Genomic DNA, 20892 nt, shown 5'->3' with positions numbered 1-20892 from the left:
GAAGATGGATTAAAGTCATGATCAGAACCAGTTCCATAGACTCATCCCAAGATGGCAGAGAATGAGGCAAACCCAGAAGATATCCTGAACATAGAGTGAACACAGTTCCCAATCCTCTAGTGTCTTTGACTCCCTAAGGCTCAGGCTGATGATTCTGCTAAAGATCAAAAGTGAATGTGGAATCTCTTGAGAACAGGCTTCTTGCCACTTGGTTTCCTCATCTAAATAAAATTAAGGCATTCGACTCACTAATCTGTAAGGATGGTCTCTTCCAACTAAAAGTCAAATGCTAAGTGTTACATGTAATTAAAATCCTTTAAGATCCACTTCTAGAACAAAAGATTAATACATCTTTGCCTTATACAGTACATCTAAATTTTTGACCTAAATTAACCTTGCCATCTTTAGATATAAAATACATAATGGTATGGCATTCATCATTTATAGTCAAGCTTTATTGTCTTGGATCTACTTTTTATGTTGTGAACTTTATTAACATCCCAATTGTTCAGCATTTCAGGGTATTTTATAACATTATTCTATTGTTGGAAGATTTCAATGATAGTGATCTTGTACATTAATGATGTCTTACCACAAGAACCATTAAAATGATTCAAATTAAAACAATTTTCTCATTTTAATTACCTTAAAACTGTTCTTTATTCTCTGTCTTTATAAAAAAACATTACTATGCTAAAGAATTTTTATTTCCCTGGGAAGAAATTACCCTCAAATTTGGCAGTAGAATATTTTGGGTGTTGTGATCATGTGATATCATGCACCAATTTGAAACTTGAAGTCTGCCCTATAGATAACAGTATGGTTTATCTATTCACCTTTTATATGTTGTCTTGGCCCTTTAGAAAATAAGCTCCTTGAGGCCAGGGACTGTCTTTCTTTTTGTTTGTATTTGTATCCCCAACTTTTAGCACAGTGCTTGATGTAATGCAAGCACCCTAATAAATTCTTGTTAACTTTACTTGGTTGTTTTTTTAAGTTGACTTAGAAAGAAGGGTAAGTTTGATAATACCACTGTCATTAAAGTAAGACTGAGACAGGTTTCATTTTCTCCCCTTCAGGTAGAATTTGCTGTTTTGAGAAATATTTCAGAATTAAGAAGAATCTATAGCTTTTACAGCAGTCTAGGATGTGATCATTCTCTTGACAATACTTTCCTGATGACAAAGCTTCAGTTCTGGAGATTTTTAAAGGATTGCAAATTTCACCACTGTAAAATAACTCTTGCAGATATGGACAGGGTACTAAGCGGTTAGTATTCATGCCTTTTGGTTTTTTTATTCAAAGTAATAAAATTAAGGTATAATATGGTGTAACCTTGGAATCAATGAGTCCTCCTTTGAGTATTTACTGAGTGACTGCTTAGGAGCACTATGTGAGTGGCAGGTTATAGAAATACAACGATCTCTGGCCTTAAAGAATTTAGAATACAGTTGGAGAGACAAAGACAAGTAATGATAATAATAATAGGTAGCATTTATGTAATATTTTAAGGTTTGCAAAGCAGTTTACAAATATTTTCTTATCCTTACAACCCTGGGAAGTAGCTGCTATTTTTATCCCCATTTAATAAACGAGGAAACTGAGGCAGACAGCAGTTAAGTGACTTGCCCAGAGTCACACAGCTAGCGTCTGAGGCAGGACCTGAACTCAGATCTTTCTGACTCCAGGTCCAGCTCTCTATGGTAGCATGGTGGATAGAAACATGTGCTAAAGCATATGACATGGCAAGTACACGTGACATGGCAGTGAGCAACATGATATATTGTATAATTAAGTGCAAAATTTTACTGCACAGACTGCATATGGTTCAACAAAGAGATAAGTTGCTGAGTAGCCAGGAAAGGCTTCAATGGTGGAGTTGGAGCCCAAGTTGGGCCATGATTTGCATATTAGGAAGTTTTTTAAGGTATTCCTGTTCCAACCGGTGTTGCTGACTTAGTGTTTTCCCTTGGAAATGATCAAACATTCATCTGACTGGGATAGTCCTGGATTAAGAACAATAGAGACAAAAAAGTTGAACAATCTTTACTGAACTACTCAGTCTTTGTTACAGCACCTTGTTACTGACTCATTATTTACTGAGAGAAATGACTTCATTCGATTTTTCTTTGAATGTTGTTGCAGGGACAGGTAAGTTAGAAAGAAGAGTGCTCAAATAGCTTGTTTATTGCAATATTGCTAAGTTTCCCCCCAACTTCCTTTTCTTATTTTAGATAATAATAATATTTCAGTTGAAGAAATTCACTCCCCCTTTACCACTTTGCTACTGAGAACGTTTTTGAATTATCTCTTACAACTAGCATACCACATTTATCACAAAGATTATAAGTAAGTATTATTTTTTCTTTTTTATATTTTTTATCCTAAACTTAATAACTGTCAATAAAATGTTAAAAATAGACACATTTTTGAAAGCTCCTACATAAATCCATAAACTCCAAATTTTTTATCATTTCTAAAAATTTGTAGATTAACTTAAACAAAATGATACAAAATGTCCTACTCACTTGTATCCCTTTCTGATCTTGTGTTTATTTTTAAATTTTTGTTACTGTTATTGTTGCTGCTGTTATTGCTGTTGTTTTAGTTATTATCATCTCATCTCATTTGTCTCACTTTTTTGATGAGGTTCAGATAAAAACTGCTCTGGGATGAGTCTCTGATATTGTTCATTGAAATTTAGGATTCTCTGGACTCTTGCACAGGAGGATCAAATAACTGTTATTTTGTGGTTGAATAAAAGTATTAGGATATGATCTCAGGCTCTGTAGGCTCACTGAAAGCATCCTCAGGATAACTCCAGTAGTAGGCAAGACAAGAGGATGATTTGTACCTTATCTTGCTCCCACGTAATTTTGATCTTATCTAGGTTCTCTGTACTTTGAAAGCTTTTTCTTCCATTATGGCTTAGAGATTATGTAGCAGGAATAATAATAATATGCTGTAAGATATGGGTGGCACTTCACATGTTACCTCATTTGGTCTGATTTGATTCTCACAACAAACCATCTATTAAAAACATTGTTCTTAAGTTTTTATGAATCAGTGTTATGTCCGCAACAGTTCAGTCAGTGATCATGGTCCGTTTCCAGTACAGTTTATTGATTGAGTTCTCCAGGAATCTGGAAATCTATATTGGAGGTGTGGAGATTTGGGCTCTGTTAGTCTGAAAGACAGTGAACTTATGATATATAATCCTAGCTACCAGGTTATGTCTTGGTAGGTATTTGTTAGGTGCTAAACTTTTCAGCCTGAAGTGATGTGTTATGCTGTTTCCACTGTTTCCTTGTAAAATCTGCAATTCAGCAGTGGGGAACCTGTGGCCTTAACACCACATGTGGCCTTCTAAGTCCTTGGGTGAGGCCTTTTGACTGAGTCCAAGTTTTACAGAATGAATCCTTTTTTTTTTTTTTGGTAAGGCAATTGGGGTTAAGTGACTTGCCCAAGGTCAGACAGCTAGTACGTGGCAAGTGTTTGGTCTGAGGCTGGATTTGAACTCAGGTCCTCCTGATTTCAGGACTGGTGCTCTATCCACTGTGCCACCTAGCTGCCCTGATTGAATCCTTTTATTAAGGGGATTTTTTCTTTGAAGTTTGGATTCAGTCAAAGGGCCACACTTGAGGACCATGTAGATTCTACATGGATCACTAAATGTAGGCTTTTTAAGGATAATCCTTGGGTAATTTCTGGTGTTTCTGTTTCTGTTTCTAAATTGTCATTCTAAATTGTCTGTTTCTGTTACCTGTTTCTAAATTGTCATCATAAACCCCTTTGTTTTCAGAAACAAATCTGCATGACTCAGTCATTTGTTCAACATTTCTTTGTTTTAACATATTGTTGGTTGAGACCATATAGATGTTGCCTTTGGAGAACTTTTTTGATTCTGGTCTTGAATGTTAGGTATTTGTAGGCTTTATAATCAAGCTACTTTCAGTTACATTTGGTAAATCCAATGATGTGTACCTGTTAACAGCCTTTACTATAGTTTGATGAAGTGATGTCTGCTTATTCCAAAGGTATTTCTGTAGGTTTTTTACTTATTTATCATGTGTTCTAAGACTATCTGTCAATCTCCTTTCTTCTTTTTTTGTTTGAAAGTATTAATCTTTTTATAGCTGCCTTAAGGTGATGTGCTCTATGTTTTATTACTATTGTATGGGTTTTTGTTAGATTACTTTCCAAATCTGTCATGATCCATTTCATAATTCCAAATGGGTACATTAGACTGGTATTGCATAGGTGTTAATTGCCCCAAACATGTTCCTCCTATTCAGCTTTAATTTCAGAATGCCAATAAGTCTCTTAAAATATTCAGCCATATCTTTATCCCTGATATCTTGTGTTTTGCCTGGAGAATTTAAGGTATTTGGTGGTTTCACCTTCATCCAGATTCAATATGAAATCTGGATTCAAGTTCAGAGACTGCCTTGGCATGCTTTAAGGATATATTTATTGAGTTCAAATGATTTCATATTAACAGAGAAATATTCCACAAGAAAAAGGAGCTATTTAATTTGTTTTTCAGTGGGGCTATCTAGTTTGATGTCATCCATATTCATGAAGTTATTAATAGGATGTGTTGATTCAACTTCTTCTTTAATATGGAAACCAGAAACAATAAGGGATTTAAGGTTAGGAAAAATAATGAGTTTGAACTGTCTTCCTGAAAAACTCATTTTATATGAATTTTTCTCAACATTTTTGTGTTGGGACTCATTTTAGATTAAAAAAAAGTTTTCCATATGGGCATCAAATATTTCAGTATTCTCACTATACTTGGGTTTATTTTACTTATTCATAGTACATGAATAAACCATGAATACAAAATTGAGTTAAAGGTTTTACAGTAATAACAAAGGCAGAGTATATGTTATGAAGCAGGTCATTGGTAGTCGTTGGTGATATAAATGTGATCCTTTAAGAGTACCTCCTTTTAAATGTGTTTTGCATCACTGCACATGTATAACTTATGTCAAATTGCTTGCCTTCTTAATGGGGGGGAGGGGAAGAGAATTTGGAACTCAAAATTTGAAAGAAGAATATTAAAATTGCTTTTACATATAACAGGGAAAAAATGAATTTTTTTAAAACATTTTAAAACATTTAAAAAAAGAAGAAAAAGGGTACCTCCTTTTGTAATAGATATATGATACCTTCTGCTAGGAAAGGTGGAAGCAGGCTTATATCAGAGAAGAAGTTGCTAAAGTGCCTTGCTAGTAGTTGGGGCACCTCTGAAAAGCAGTTGAGTCAATAGTTATGGGTTTTATCCAGCTGTACCACTTTCCTGTTTCCTTCTTTTCCACAGCTCAGTACTATTTTCTCCTTCTCCTTTCATTGGCTGCCCTTGTACTACCAATTCTTTCTGGCTCAGCTCTTTATGACTCCTTGCTTTTCACTCCCAGACCCTAGAAATCTCTCTCTAGTTCTCAGTTTGCTCCTGCTTTTATACAGGCTCCTCAGGATGTGACCAAGTCCCTCCCCCAATTAGAACACACTTCCTATTGCACTTAATTGAAATGTCTTTGATTGATTCGAGATGTATAGGCCTTCCTTATCCACACCTTGTTCTGACTGATTCAATTAAGATGTATTCTTATCTAACAAAGGTAGTTACTTTTAAGTGGAGTAAAGTGAAAGTTTGTACCACTTCTGGATTTTTTTTTAATATTGCCTTAATCTTTAAACTTTTGCTTTCGCTTGTTGATTAAGGGAATCTAGAAATTCTGATATATTTTGTTTTCTGGATTCCTGTCTGCATGTTTCTTTTTCTTGTGTTTAATGGGTAATAGAGTATTTAAAGTGTCTGCTATATAAACCAGCTAGGTATTGCTGTAATCTCCCAATGCCTTTCTGAAGATCTTCAATAATTCTCCCAAAATGCTTCTGCTATGATAGCATCTGATGTCTAGTTTTAGGAATAGTCCTTGAGAGCTCCGCCTTTCTACCTGTAGTTCTTACTATGGCAACGGATGCTGAGGTAAGATCCTGACATTTTATTGTAATTTTTTTACATTTTCTGTTAGATAGCATGGGAGAATGCATTCATTCATGATAGATATAGTAGATACCAACTTTTTTGAATTATCCCTTTTAGTTATAGTTGATCTGCTAGTTAGATCCATGATGTCCTACTTTAAAAAAGTCTTTTCAGAATTCCAGTCAAGTATGCCTGTTTCTTTTTCAAAATCATTAGAGACTTCAGTGCTGTTTTGTTAGCCATGTCGTTATTACATATAATTTCTGAATTTCCATTGAATGAAGATTTTAAATGACCTAAGAATCAACTTTTTCCTCTTCAAATATTATTAGCACCATGATTTTTTTCTCTTACCTTATCTACTCTAGGGTTGGGGATAAATTTAATTTTTATGATTGCCCCTGCACTGGTCAGTAATACATTGATGTGTGACTTGGAGCTAAGGATACCATTGACAAAAAGTAGCTTGAAGCCCTTGCTTATCATTGGTGAGATCTGTTTCCAGTTTTGCTAGGAGAAGGTATTGGCACATAATAAAAATATTAGTGTCTTCAGTCTATTTCATGTGCACCTCTGTTTTGCATGCTTTACTGGCCAGCACCATTTGTACTAAAGCAAGTAGGATATTGGTATTTCTCATTTATTTCAATATATCTTGTGGTACCAAAACACTGAGTACCACTTACATGTCGAGCCATATCAAACAACAATTTCAAGTAGTACCAGTCTGCAACTCTGTTGCCCTGTCTTTCTTAGATTCATAGAAAGTTTTGTCATACTGGCTGGGGTACTGACTCTATTAGTGGTAGCACCAGAAGCCAATTGGTCAATACTTTCAGGACTCCTTCCAGGCAGCTACTAATGAGGTCTCAGGACTCATAGAGTCTTAACTGTACATCACCATTCCTGGCATTCCCTTACCCTATCTCCCTATCATGACATACATGGATATGGCATTAGATTGTGAGAGGGCTATTATCTATTTATTTACTGATTCATTCATTCATTTATTCATTTATTATATTACCTATGTCCCTAAACTCTAGGTTCTGAACTTACATGAAGCATAGCATCAATTTTGGAGGTTTATTCCTCACCCAAATAATTTGACTTATTTTGCTCCTGCTCAGAATTTTCTAGTTTATAATTAAGTTTGCCTAGATGTGGGTAAAAGAATTCCCAGTTACTATACAAGTACTCAGGGTATCAGGGCATATTATGTAATGGATAGCCTTTCTGTCATCCTAAAGGAAATATAAAACAACATAAAGTACTCAAAGTAGCCCATAAACACAATACATTTCTCTTCTTTCCAGGGAATCCCACCTTCACCCCAGGGACCCATATAAGTTTCCTGCTTTATGGGGTTGCAAGAGAGGTATCCCTTTTCCCCATTGGACCTATATCCTCTGAATAACTTGTACTAGGAGAGGACAAAGTCTAGGTTTTTATTTCTCTGTTTTAAACAGACTCTTGCTGTTTTTCTAGTTCTAAGTATACTTGCTAGATCCTTAATCCAAGAATTCTTTTTCTCCGTAAGGTGCAGGTTTCATAAACTCTAAATAGTCCTCCCATAGGTGGGAGTTCAGGAGCTCCCACCATATAGCCACACGTCACTGATTGACTGTAGCCAGGAAATCAAGGACAAGGAACTATACCTTCCTCTTAAGTCATGTGAGTGAGAGAGACCACAAGTAACTTTAATATGCCTCTGGTTTCCAGATGGAGGGAGGATTTGTCATTACACAGTCTTCTTTACCCTCTCCTCACACTGACTCCAGTCTGTTGTGAGGGCTCTGGTTTTTAGTCTTGGCTCAGTTTTGTCTGTGGAACTCTCACTCATTGAATGTACATATTGTTTTTAGTTTTTTGCTATTATAAATGAAATTCTGTAAATATTTTTTGTTTAGGTAGATCCTTTTTGTCTTTTAAATAACATCATTTGGCGTCCTGGTAGCAGGAACACTGGGTCAAAGAATATATATAGTTGCTTTTTTTTTTTTAGCTTTTTGTCTGCTTTCATATTGCTTTCCAAAAAGACTGTACCAATATATAGTTCTATCAGTAATTTAATGGTATACCTTCTCCATACCTTTCTTCACAGCCTCACTAATTTTGAATTTTGTTCTTTTTTTAAACTATCTCTAGTAATTTGATGTTAGGTGAGAGCTCAAAGTTGTTTTAATTTCTATTTCTCTGATAGTTTGAACAATTTTTCCATGTAATTAATGACAATTTGTCTTTCTTCCTTTGAGAACTGCCTATTTATCCATTGGGCCATTGACCTCATTTTTTTTTATAAATTTATGTCACTTCCTTATAAATTTTGGATATCAGGTTTTCATCAGATGTTTATTGTGAAAGTTTTTTCCCAATCTGCTTCTTTTTTTTCGCTTACTTTTCTGGTACAAAAACTATTTTTATGTAATCAACTCCATCAATTTTGTCTCCTTCAGTTTCTATTTGTTGATGGATCAGAATTTTCCTCATTTCCCCAACTGTATAAATATTTCATTTCATTCTTTCATTAAAAAATAGCTCATTAATCTGCTTGGGATTTAGAAAAATTTGGTATAGTGGGAAAAACTCTTGATTTGGAGCCATAAGACCTCAGTTCAAATCTTGGCTTTGCCACTAATTACCTGCACATCCTTGGTCAAGTCACTTCGCCTTTTTGAGTCTCAGTTTTCTCATCTGTAAAAGAGATGGAGTGAGAATTGGACTCACTGATTGTTGGGGTCCTTCCACTTCTAAATCAATGATCCCAGTGTTATCTATAGAATGTGATGGGAATAAAATCCCTTCCTCCCCCCCTTTTTTTGCTATACAATTGTCCAATTTTCCTGAAGTTTTGTTGAATAATGATCCTCTTCCCCACAAATTTTGCAATCTTGTATTTCTCAAACATATTATATGTCTTTGGTGGTATTTCTCAAGTAATATTGCTTCTAAATTTAAGTGTCATAAGAGCTGTCACATAAATGGGTAAGACAGAAGCAGAAATACCACTATTTTGATTACAATTTTTCTATTTTCTTCTTTCCTGTACTGCCTTTAATTTGTTAGAGTTTTTTTTTTTAAAAAAAACTTTTAGATTAGTAAAAAAAATAAGTTAGGTTTTTTTTTCTTACTTAAAATATTTTTGTATCATTTTGATATCTTTTATTTGCACATTACCTTCACTTCCAAATATATTCCTCTCCTTTCCCCTACAAAGCCAGCTATCTCTTGAAACAAAGTTTTGTTTTGTTTCAAGAAGAAGGAAAAATGATGTGGGGGTGGGAAGCAAAACCAAGGGAGGTGTCCTGGGTCAGTGGAAAAAGTACTGGCTTGCAATTTGATCCTCACAACAAACCTGAGAGATAGGTGTTATTATTATACTCATTTTACAGATGAGGAAATTGAGGTATACAGCAGTTAAGTGACTTCCCCAGGGTCACACAGCTAGTAAGTGTATAAGGCCAGATTTAAACTCAGGTCTTCCTGACTCTGGGCCCAACATTTCATCCACTGTGACATCTGGCTGCCCCATAGCTTAATCATTACTGAGACCACTGTTCAGTTTGGGATTTTGTTCTTTCTGTTTGTATTGTTGTCATCATTGTGCAGTTTTCCTTATTCTGCTTAATTAATTCTGCATCATTCGTCTTCTCATATTTTTCTCTATTCTTCACACTTTTTATACTAGAACAATATTCCATTAGATTCATGCATCACAATTTAATTAGCCATTCTCCAATTAAGGAATACCCATCTGTCTCCATTTCTTTGTTACCACAAAAAAAAATGCTAAAAAGCACATTTATTTTGGTATCTGTGGGCCCTGTTTTTGACCTCCTTTGAGCAGAAACCCTACTGCTTTTCCAAGTGGCTTCTATTCACAGAAAGAAATAGAAAGAATATTCTATTTCTGTTAACAACAAGGGTTTTAGATATAAGGTCCAAACTCTGAAACCCTTTTAGGTTGATCTGTACATTGCAAATGACTTTGGAAAGTTTTATTCAGATGGAGTCACAGCTAGATGTTTATCTTTAAACTAGATTTCCGTCATGGGTTTCTCATAGCAAAATGTTATCTGCAATTTTTTAAATCACAGAAATGGAAGTCCATCCCTCTTCATGTGTTTTTCAAAAATGATGACTGATAATATTACTCCCAATGCCTGTCAGATAAAAGGTAAGCAAAATTGTCAGATAATATATAAAACATATAATCTCTGCTAAATATAACTACCACCTTTGTGTTGGAGATGTGATAGGAAGGGTCTGGGACATATATGTGTAGAACCACCCAGAAAGCTGAAACTAATTCCTTGATTTGTAGACATGCATTTTGTCATTAGAAAAGAATTTTGCACACACAAAAAAGTGGGAGGGGGGAACAAAATGGTAACCAGAGGATGATTATCATTTTGGGCTCAGATATTTATAAATAATTTAAGGGCAACCATTAATGGCACAGATATTTGTAAAGCCCTATTGTAGATCAATAAACATTTGTTAAGTGCCTAATACATACTAAGGGATTCAAACAAGGGTAAAGACAGTTCTTACCCTCAAGGAGCTCGGTCTAACAGGAGAGACCACATTCAAACAACTATGGACACACAAGCTATAGCTAGAATTAAGGAGAATCAGGAAAGTCTTCCTATAGAAGGTAAGATTTTCAAAATGGTTCTTGAAAAAAGCCAGATAGAAATGAGAAGGCAAAGAATTCCAAGCATGAGAGACAGCCAGTGAAGGTGCCTGTGAAACAGCAAGGAGACCAGTGTCACTGGATCTCAGAGTACATGGTCAGGGGAAGGGGTAAAGTGTAAGACCAGCAGGTGTTGGGGAGGGGGCAGGTTATAAAGGACTTTTGAACACAAAACAGAGAATTTTATATTTGATCCTGGAGGTGATAGGGAGCCACTGGTGTTTATTGGCAGGGTGGAATGAACATGGTCAGACCTGTGCGTTAGGAACATCATTTTGACAATTGAGTAGATGGATTGGAGTAGACAGAGACTTGGCAGGAAGATTTACTCGAGGCTTTTGTGATAGTCTAGGCATGAGTTTGCCACCTGGTGGTGACAGTGTTAGAGGAGAGAAAGGAGTTTGTGAGAGACATACTAGTTGCTTAACAGTCCCAAGTGCTCCCTCCCTCCCATTTAGCCTTCTCCCTGCAGCTCAGAGTGGAAGGTCAGGGCCCCTAGGGTGTCATATCCCTCTTGTTCCAGACTCTTCTCATGGGTTGGTAGCCTGTTCCCAGTTCCTCAGGACAATAATGTAGTTCACTGTAAAGTTCGAGAATCTTTTGGTGCTGTGTTCAATTGCAAGATGAGAATAGCAAAAATAAATAAATAAAAATAAAATTAAAAAATCTCCCAGTTCCTTATTTCCTCCATGTGACCTCATTCTTGCTCCCAGCACCCCCACCCACCTTCACACCTCATACCAACTTTCAGTCCCCTGTGTACCAACACTTTCCTCACAACCATACATGTCCTGACGAAGTTATTCTTTGTTTTTTCAGTTGCTCAAAATCGCAGGTGGAAGTGGGTGGGAATCCCTCAGACTGCTATACATAATTGTATTTGAATGTTTTAATTTTCCCTTTTATTTTCTTAGGCAATTTTTTCTGTGACCAACAGCGGACTGTCTATGCAATGAATTATATAGACAAATGCTGGGAGATTTATTTAGCTTATTGTAGACCAAACATTAATCCACCTCATGAGCTAACAATGAAGACCAGATACTTCCTCTGGATGTTGAAGGTAATCACTTTTGAAACTTTCATACTTAATTTGCATACTTAATTGTTTAAGTTTGGATAAAAGAAAGGACAAAATTTTCTAGAATGATAGGAAAAGAATAATAAGGGAACTCACTGTGATGGGCTTTCATGATCACTAGATATTGAATGGGGCTTTCGGAGGAATGGGAAAGCAATTTAATTCAACAAGCATTTATTAAGTATTATTTGCCATGCCAGGCACCCTACTTACTAGGTGCTGGAGATATAAAGGCAAAAATTAAGCAATCTCTGCCCTCAGGGGGCTTACATTCTACTTGTGGAAATGACATTTATACGGATAAGTAAATACCAACTAATTTCAGAGGATAGTTAATAACTGAAGAGATCAATTAACAACTGAAGAGAAGGACCTTCTGTAGGAAGTAGCATTTAATTTGAACATTGGAGGAAACTAAGATTAATTCCAAGGGGCAGAGGTGAAGATAGAGAGGATCCCAGGCATGCGACTAGAAGCTTGAATAGCATGTACCAAAAACAGTAAGTCTCTGATTTTGTTTGGAGCATACAGTGTATGCTGGGGAGCTATGTAAGTTCAGTGTAGGATGATAAGTTTAGAACTAGAGTGGGAAGGACTTTAAATGCTAAACAGAGGCATTTGTATTATATCTCAGAGACAATAGAGAATCACTGAAACTTAATATCAGTTGTCTACTAAGTGGAGGATGGATTGGAGAGGGACAGACCAATTAGGGAATGATTGCAGTAATCCAAGCAAGTTGTAATGAGGATTTGAACCAAAGTGATGGCCCTGTGAATGGAGTGAAGAGGACAGAGGTGGGAGAAGTTGAGGGAGTAACAGTGAGGGAGACTGAGGAATCAAGAGTGACTACTTGGCTGCAAATCTGGGTGACTGGAGAATGGATAATACCCTTAACAGAAATAGGGAAGTTATGAGGAGATGTGGGTTAAGGTAGAAAGAAAATGAGTTCAGTTTTGGACATGTTGAGTTTAAGATACCCCGGGACAAAAAAAGGCAAGTAAAGACAAGAAGTTGGAGATGCAGAACTGGACCGCAAGAGGGATGAGAGTTGGATATGTAGAGATGATTTTTAAATCCAGTGGAGCTGGATGAAATGACTAAGAGATTTTTTGAATTTTTTCTTATATTTTAGAAATAGTTTTTTAAATCTAAAATTATAGAAAAATAGTAAGAGTATTCAATTTATATATTTTCATATTAAGGTTGCAAATTTAAAGATGTTTATAATTTACATTCATGTAAATGTTTTTATATATGTGTATTTTAAAGCTACTTATGTTTTATATATTTATGCTTATGCAGATGGTGTTTGATTATTTGTTCCTACAGGATTTTAAAATAATAACTAAAAATTTAACAGCAACCAAATTTGTGGAAATTATAGCAGAAGATAGTCCTTTCATGCATGATGGGATTGATAGCAACTTTGAACTGGAGGTAAGCAGGGAAGAACCACAATGACACAACTTTTTGTCTGTAATAAAGTGTACTATAACCAAGAGTTGATTGAAAAATAACGATGATAAAAGGTGAAAGTAGATCTGTGACTGAATTGAGAAAGTGTGGATGAATGGTCAGGATTTCATCAAGGTAGGCTGATGAAAGGGAAGAACTCCTTCTAACGATGCAGACAGATAACTATCTTACAGTTTATATCTGAGAGAATCGTCTAGGATGGTGAGAGGTTAAATGACTTGTTCTTGGTCACATGGTTAGTATGTGTCAGCTGCAGGATGTGAGCCCAGGCGTTCTGGTTTTTAGGCCAGCTCTCCATGGCCACATGCCTTACTTTTGGTCGGGGGTTCTTAACCTTTTTTGGTGGGTGTTATGGGCCCTTTGGGCAGTCTGATGAAGTCTGTAGACCCCTTCTAAGAATAATGTTTTAAATGCATAAAATACCATATATATGATTACAAAGGAAACCAATTGATTTTTATCAACCAATTGAAATATAGTTATCAAAATATTGTTAAAAACAATTTCTTGGACCCCAGGTTAAAAACCCTTGCATATAGATGGATATTAAAAATGAAAGCATTTCTGATCAAGGGAAACCAAAAATGAATGAAATAAAAAGCATATAAAACTATAATTATTGATATATTAATTGATTTAGTCAAGATGATTTTTATAAATGTCTCTCTTGTTTCTTTATAATAAAGGTTGTATGTATGTGTCACAGAGATAGATTTGTATCTTTTTCCCAAAATATTCGTGATAAAACTCTTCAATTTTAAGAGTTTCTAGCTCTGTGACCTTGAGCAAATGAAAATCAGTGTGATACAATGGAAAGGGCACTTGACTGGACATCAAGAAATCCTATTTCTAGTCCTGGCTCGGCCATTAAGCTAACTTTGTGACTTTGAGATAAGTCATTTGAGATAAGACATTTGAGATAACTGACTGCAGTTCAGTAAAATGAGAAGTTTGGACCTGAAAATTGCTAAGGTCTCTTCTAGTTCTAATGATCTGACTTAGTTTTCTTATTTGTAAAATAAGGCATCGAGGTAGTGTTGTGCATAGAGTGCTGGACATAAAATCAGGAAGACCTCATATCTCTTCCAGCTGTACACTTAACAACTCAAGTCAAATTACTACACCATCCAAGCTCAGATGATATGTGACCTTGGTCAAGTCATTTAAATTTTATGAGCCTCTCTGCTTCTTCATTTGCAAAATAAGGATAATGATAGTACCTACCACACAAAATTGTTTTAAGGATCAAATAATACATGTAAAGCACCTTCAAGTCATTTTTCAGTTTTGTCTGACTTTTTGTGACCCCATTTGGAATTTTCTTGGCAACAAAACTGGAGTCGCTTGCCGTTTTCTTCTCCAGCTCATTTTATAGATGAGGAAACTGAGGCAAATGGGGTTAAGTGACTTGCCCATGGTCACACAGCTAGTAAGTGTCTGAGACCAGATTTGAACTCAGGTCTTCCTGACTCCAGGCCCAGCACTCTGTCCACCTAGCTTGCACACTCATAATGCTTTGTTAGAAAATTAAAAGGTAGGCTACTCCCATGAAAACAATACTAATGATTATCATTCATGTTTCTGTAGCACTTTAAGCTTAGTTTTAAAAATGCTTTCCAGATGAGGCCAGTGATTTGCTACAGCTAATATGTGTTGAATGGGACTGGGGCTTGGACTAAGGTCGTCTGTCCCTAAGACTAGTAGTGTCCTTTCCATGATGTTGTTTAACTAAGAAATGTAGGATTGGTTCTCCTGCTTCTCAAAAGGAAAAATAGTGAGTCTTTCAGTTCCAAGAATAATGATATCAAATTCAATAAGGGAGGCAAGTAGCTTAGTGTAGTGAGTGGATACATTGTTGGACTTGGTGTCAGAAATACCTGGATTCAAACCCTACCTTGGCTACCCAAACTGTGATCCTGGGCAAGTTACTTCCAGCCTCAGTTTCCTTCTTTGTAAAATGAGGATAAAAATAGTATCTTCCTCACAGGGTGTGTTATGAGGCTTAAATAAGATGATATATGTAAATATGTAATAAACAAGATATTGTATATGAATGTATAATATATGTAAAGTGATATGTGAATGTTAGTGAAATTAGTGATCTACTCAACCAGCCTGCCCATAGTTATAATTTTGTATAAAATTCTCAGGAGGCAATGTTTGAATTTTGATATATAGACAAGACGTTCTGAGGAAGACGCTTCTCCTTTTGCATAATAAGGGCTGGCTCTAGACAAAAATCTAAAATAAGGGAGTCTTTTGTCCCCCTTCACTAGCCACCATCTCCCCTAACCACAAATCCATTCCCATTTCTGGAACTTTATAAAAATTTACATCTTCCTGTGTCCCATGCCCTCTGGGCTCTGATTTTTAATAGGTAAATAAATAAATTGATTTCTTCTAAGGCATTATATAACAGACTTCTTACCTATCTCAGATAACAAGCTGTATACTTACATTCCCCACCCCTAAACCCTTTTAATACTGTAACTTCACAGATGGAAGGGACTTGTGGCGATTTTTTGGTACCACTAGTTTAAGGAGGTTAAATTGGACTTCTCAAATTACAGCCCCTGGGTGACTTCTATTAGAAGTGGCGATTGGGCAGAGGGTTCTTGGTTCATAGCAAGGTCAGAACCCTAGATATAGGCAGAACTTTCAGGTTGGATGACTCCTAGGGAACATGGAAACAAGGTTAGGGTCTGTCAGTTAAGACTGAAATATTCAAGGGGCAGAACCAAGATGGTGGAGTAAAAGCAGTGATCTGCTTGAGCTCTCCCCCAAACCCCTCCAAATACCCATAAAAATGGCTCTAAACAAATTCTAAAGCAGCAAAACGCACAAAAAGACAAAGTGACACAAATTTCCAGCCCAAGACAGCCTGGATGATTGATCAGAAAGGCTGGGAGAGGAGCGCAGTTCTGTGTGGGCGTGCAGACTGCAGCAAACCTGGAACAGGCCTCAGAGGACTGAATCGCCAGCAGCTATGGTGGTTTCCAGACTTCTCAACCCATGAACACCAAAGACAATTTAGGTCAGTGGGAAAAGTCTGTTTCTGCGGTGAGAGAGAAGCGTGGGGTCCCAGGCCCATTCCCCAAGCTCGGCCCCAGGGTGGTGACTGCCTCCTGAGCTTCTGGCCCACAGACTGAGGGGGACTCGAGTGATTGATCAGAGGGGGATTGCAGGGATCTGTCTGCTAAGGCAGGATTCTCTTGCTTTGCCCATGCTTGGATCTGGGTCACAGTTCTGGGTGGTGGTCCTGGGGTGAGGAGGAGCACTGGCGTGGTGGAGCTTGTAGTGGCTGTGGAAAGCAAATCCTCCTCACAGTTCCAAGACAGAAAAGAGTGCTTGTGGTCACTCATAGAGCAGAGCACAGGCCAGGAAAGGAGTAAACACCTCGCCCTTAGCTATTCCATTTGATTGTTCTTTGGAAATGAATACAGGCAATGTTCCCTTCCTCTTGAAGGTTGATTCAGTCTGTGGAAAGAAACACAGGCAAACCCAAAGAGGTAGATGTGCTTTATTGGTTAATTGTGAAAATATTTATCAAAAAGTATCTATACCTATGTGTGTAATGTATTTTGATGAAGTGAGTACATAAGGATTATGCTTGGATACTTGGAAAATGACCTTCATATTTAGACATAATATTTTTTTGCTTAAACTGTACAATGATAAATCCAGGAAAATGTCCCTTTTTTTTTTACAGCTGATTTTTTTGTAAAGTATTTGTAATAATGTAAAAGTGAGTCTTACAAATGTTCAATAAAAATCATGTCTTAAAAAAAAAACACCTCGCCCTTCATCATAGCACCTTGAATGAACTGAAAATTTACAGGTCCCTAGAATTAGCTCTGAAAACAACTGCACAAAACCCCTGAAGCTTGGGACAGTACATTCTCCCCACTGGAAACAGACCCCTACCTTAACAAAGGGTTTATGACTCAGGTAATTGGCCGGGATCATGAGCAAGCAGTGCAAAAAGAGTCAGACTATATTATCTTACTTTGGTGACAAAGAAGATCAAAACATACAACCAGAAGAAGACAATGAAGCCAAAGTTCCTACATCCAAAGCCTCTAAGAAAAATATGAATTGGTCCCAGGCCTTGGAAGAGCTCAAAAAGGATTTTGAGAAGCAAGTAAGAGAAGTAGAGGAAAAACTGAGAGTGATGCTAAAGGAGACCCCAAAAAAATACTGAAGAAAATAACACCTTAAAAAATAGCCTAACCCAAATGGCCAATGAGGAGAAGAATGCCTTAAAAAGCAAAACTGGCCAAATGGAAAAGGAACTCCAAAAGCTTACTGAAGAAAATACTTCCTTAAAAATTAGAATAGAGCAATTGGAAGCTAGTGACTTTATGAGAAATCAAGACACTGTAAAACAAATCCAAAAGAATGAAAAATTAGAAAACAATGTGAAATATCTCATTGGAAAAACAACTGACCTGCAAAATAGATCCAGGAGAGAGAACTTAAAAATTATTGGACTATCTGAAAGCCATGATCAAAAAAAGAGCCTAGACATCATCTTTCAAGAAATTATCAAGGAAAACTGCCCTGATATTCTAGAACCAGAGGGTAGAATAGAAATTGAAAGAATCCAGCCATCACCTCCTGAAAGAGATCCCCAAAGGAAAACTCCTAGGAATATTGTAGCCAAATTCTAGAATTCCCAGGTCAAGGAGAAAATATTGCAGGCAGCCAGAAAGAAACAATTCAAGTATTGTGGAAACACAATCAGGATAACACAAGATTTAGCAGCTTCTACATTAAGGGACTGGAGGGCATGGAGTATGATATTCCAGAGGGCAAAGGAGATAGGATTACAACCAAGAATCACCTACCCAGCAAAACTGAGTATAATCCCTCAGGGTAAAAAATTGTCATTCAATGAAATAGGGGACTTTCAAGCATTCCTGTGGAAAAGACTAGAACTGAATAGAAAATTTGACTTTCAAATACAGGACTCAAGTGAAACATGGAAGAGGTAAATAGGAAAGAGAAATCATAAGAGACTTATTAAGGTTGAACTGTTTACATTCCTGCATGGAAAGATGATATTTGTAACTCATGAGACCTTTGTCAGTATTAGAGTCATTGGAGAGAAAAAATTATATGTATGTATAGTTAGATAGATAGATTGATAGATAGATAGACGGCACAGGGTGAGTTGATGATGAAGGGGTGATATCTGGAAAATAAAATTAAGGGGTGAGAGAGGATTATACTGGGAGAAGGAGAAAGGGAGAAGTAGAATGGGGTAAATTATCTCACACGAAACAGACAAGAAAAGGCTCTTACAGTGGAGGGGAAATGGGGAAGGTGAGAGGGAATGAGTGAATCTTATCTTCATAGGATTTGGCTTAAGGAGGGAATAACATACACAATGGGGTATGGAAATTTATGTTACCCTACAGGAAAATAAGGGGGGAAGGGGACATGAGAGCAGGGTTGATAGAGGGGAGGGCAGATTGGGAGAGGGGATAATCAGAAGTAAACACTTCTGAGGAGGGACAGGGTCAAAAGAGAGAACATAATAAATGGGGGGTAGGATAGGATGAAGGGAAATATACTTAGTTTTTCATAACATGACTACTATAGAAGTGTTTTACATGACTACACATCTATAAGCTGTATCGAGATGCTTGCCTTTTCAATGAGGGTGGGTGGAGAGGGAGGAGGGGAGAAAATTTGTAACCCAAAGTTTTAAAAACACATGTTAAAATAAAAAAAAATTTTAAAAAAAGACTGAAATATTCAAGTACCTGAGGCCAAGATAGATCTGAAATTGCTACATCAGTCACCTTGAGTGGAAAAGAGAAGGAAAGGCAAGTATCATAAGTCAGAAGTCGAAAAGGAGTCTAAAATCCATAGTCTACCCAAGTCTGGGTAGGGTGGAGTTTGAGAGAGGAGATAATTGATAGAAGTAGAATAAATAGGCAGAGCCAAGATGGCAGAGGGAAAGCAGTGACTGTCTTGAGCTCTCTCACAAAGCCCTCCAAATATGGCTCTAAACAAATTCTAAAGCAGCAGAACCCACAAAAAGACAAAGTGAAACAAATATCCAGCTGAAGACAGCCTGGATGGTTAATCGGAAAGGTATATCGCACTGGGCGAGGAGAGGAGCACAGTTCGATGTGGGCACGCAGGCTGCAATGAACCTGGAGCAGGCCTCTGAAGACTGAATCGTAGGCAGCTGTGGCAGTTTCCAGACTTCTCAACGCCTGAACACCAAAGACAACTTAGAAGGTCAGTGGGAAAAGTCTGTGACTGTGGTGAGAGAGGAGCTAGGTCTCAGCCGCAAGTCTCGAGCATGGCCCAGGGCCGCGGCTTTTTCTTGAGCTTCTGACCCACAGACTGAGGGAGAATCCAGTGGCTGATCAGAGGGGGACTGCAGGGATCTCTTTGCCAGTGCTGAGGCAGGAATCTCTTGCTTTACTGGTGCTTGGATCTGGGTGGCAGTTCTGAGGGGCGGTCCTGGGGCGAGAAGGAATGCTGGTATGGTGGAGCTTGTTGTGGTGGTGGAGAGAAAACACCTTGCCCCTTATCATACCCCCTTGGAAGAACTGAAAATTTACAGGTCCCTAGAAGTACCTCTGAAAACAGCTGTACAAACCCCCACCGCTTGGGACAGTACACTCTTCACATTGGAAGCAGACTTTTACCTTAACAAAGAGTTTAAAACTCAAGTAATTGGCCGGGATCGTGAGCAAGCAGCGCAAAAAGAGTCAGACTATATTATCTTACTTTGGTGATAAAGAAGATCAAAACATACAACCAGAAGAAGACAACAAAGCCAAAGCTCCTTCATCCAAAGCCTCCAAGAAAAACATGAATCAGTCCCAGGCCTTGGAAGAGCTCAAAAGGGATTTTGAGAAGCAAGTAAGAGAAGTAGAGGAAAAACTGAGAGTGATGCAAGAAAATCATGAAAAACAAGTCAACAGCTTGCTAAAGGAGACCCAAAAAAATGCTGAAGAAAATAACACCTTAAAAAATAGCCTAACCCAAATGTCAAAAGAGGTCCAAAAAGCCAATGAGGAGAAGAATGCTCTAAAAAGCAAAACTGGCCAAATGGAAAAGGAAGTCCAAAAGATTACCGAAGAAAATACTTCCCTAAAAATTAGAATAGAGCAATTGGAATCTAGTGACTTTATGAGAAATCAAGACACTGTAAAACAAATCCAAAAGAATGAAAAATTAGAAAACAATGTGAAATATCTCATTGGAAAAACAACTGACCTGGAAAATAGATCCAGGAGAGAGAATTTAAAAATTATTGGACTATCTGAAAGCCATGATCAAAAAAAGAGCCTAGACATCATCTTTCAAGAAATTATCCAGGACAACTGTGCTGATATTTTAGAACCAGAGGGCAAAATAGAAATTGAAAGAATCCAGCTATCTCCTCCTGAAAGAGATCCCCAAAGGAAAACTCCTAGGAATATTGTAGCCAAATTCCATAGTTCCCAGGTCAAGGAGAAAATATTACAAGCAGCCAGAAAGAAACAATTCAAGTATTGTGGAAACACAATCAGGATAACACAAGATTTAGCTGCTTCTACATTAAAGGACCACAGGGCATGGAATATAGTATTCCGGAGAGCAAAGGAGATAGGATTACAACCAAGAATCACC

At 37.2% G+C, this 20892-nt stretch overlaps 1 protein-coding gene across 2 annotated transcripts in view; it reads left to right on the top strand.

The window, feature by feature from the left end:
• LOC114052339 (radial spoke head 10 homolog B2-like) overlaps nt 1-20892 on the top strand; it is a 61867-nt gene that overhangs the window by 21396 nt on the left and 19579 nt on the right. For both annotated transcript variants that reach the window (XM_027874893.1, XM_027874891.1), the window contains exons 10-14: nt 1080-1269; nt 2235-2349; nt 10096-10175; nt 11609-11757; nt 13108-13215. In XM_027874893.1, coding sequence (XP_027730694.1) covers nt 1080-1269; nt 2235-2349; nt 10096-10175; nt 11609-11757; nt 13108-13215 — 642 coding nt within the window. The remainder of the gene's footprint in view (nt 1-1079; nt 1270-2234; nt 2350-10095; nt 10176-11608; nt 11758-13107; nt 13216-20892) is intronic.

This window comes from Vombatus ursinus, unplaced genomic scaffold, assembly GCF_900497805.2.
Source record: "Vombatus ursinus unplaced genomic scaffold, bare-nosed wombat genome assembly UNPS02014807.1, whole genome shotgun sequence".
Lineage (NCBI taxonomy): Eukaryota > Metazoa > Chordata > Mammalia > Diprotodontia > Vombatidae > Vombatus > Vombatus ursinus.
Note: the sequence above shows the minus strand (reverse complement) of the source record. Positions and strands in the feature narration are given on the sequence as shown.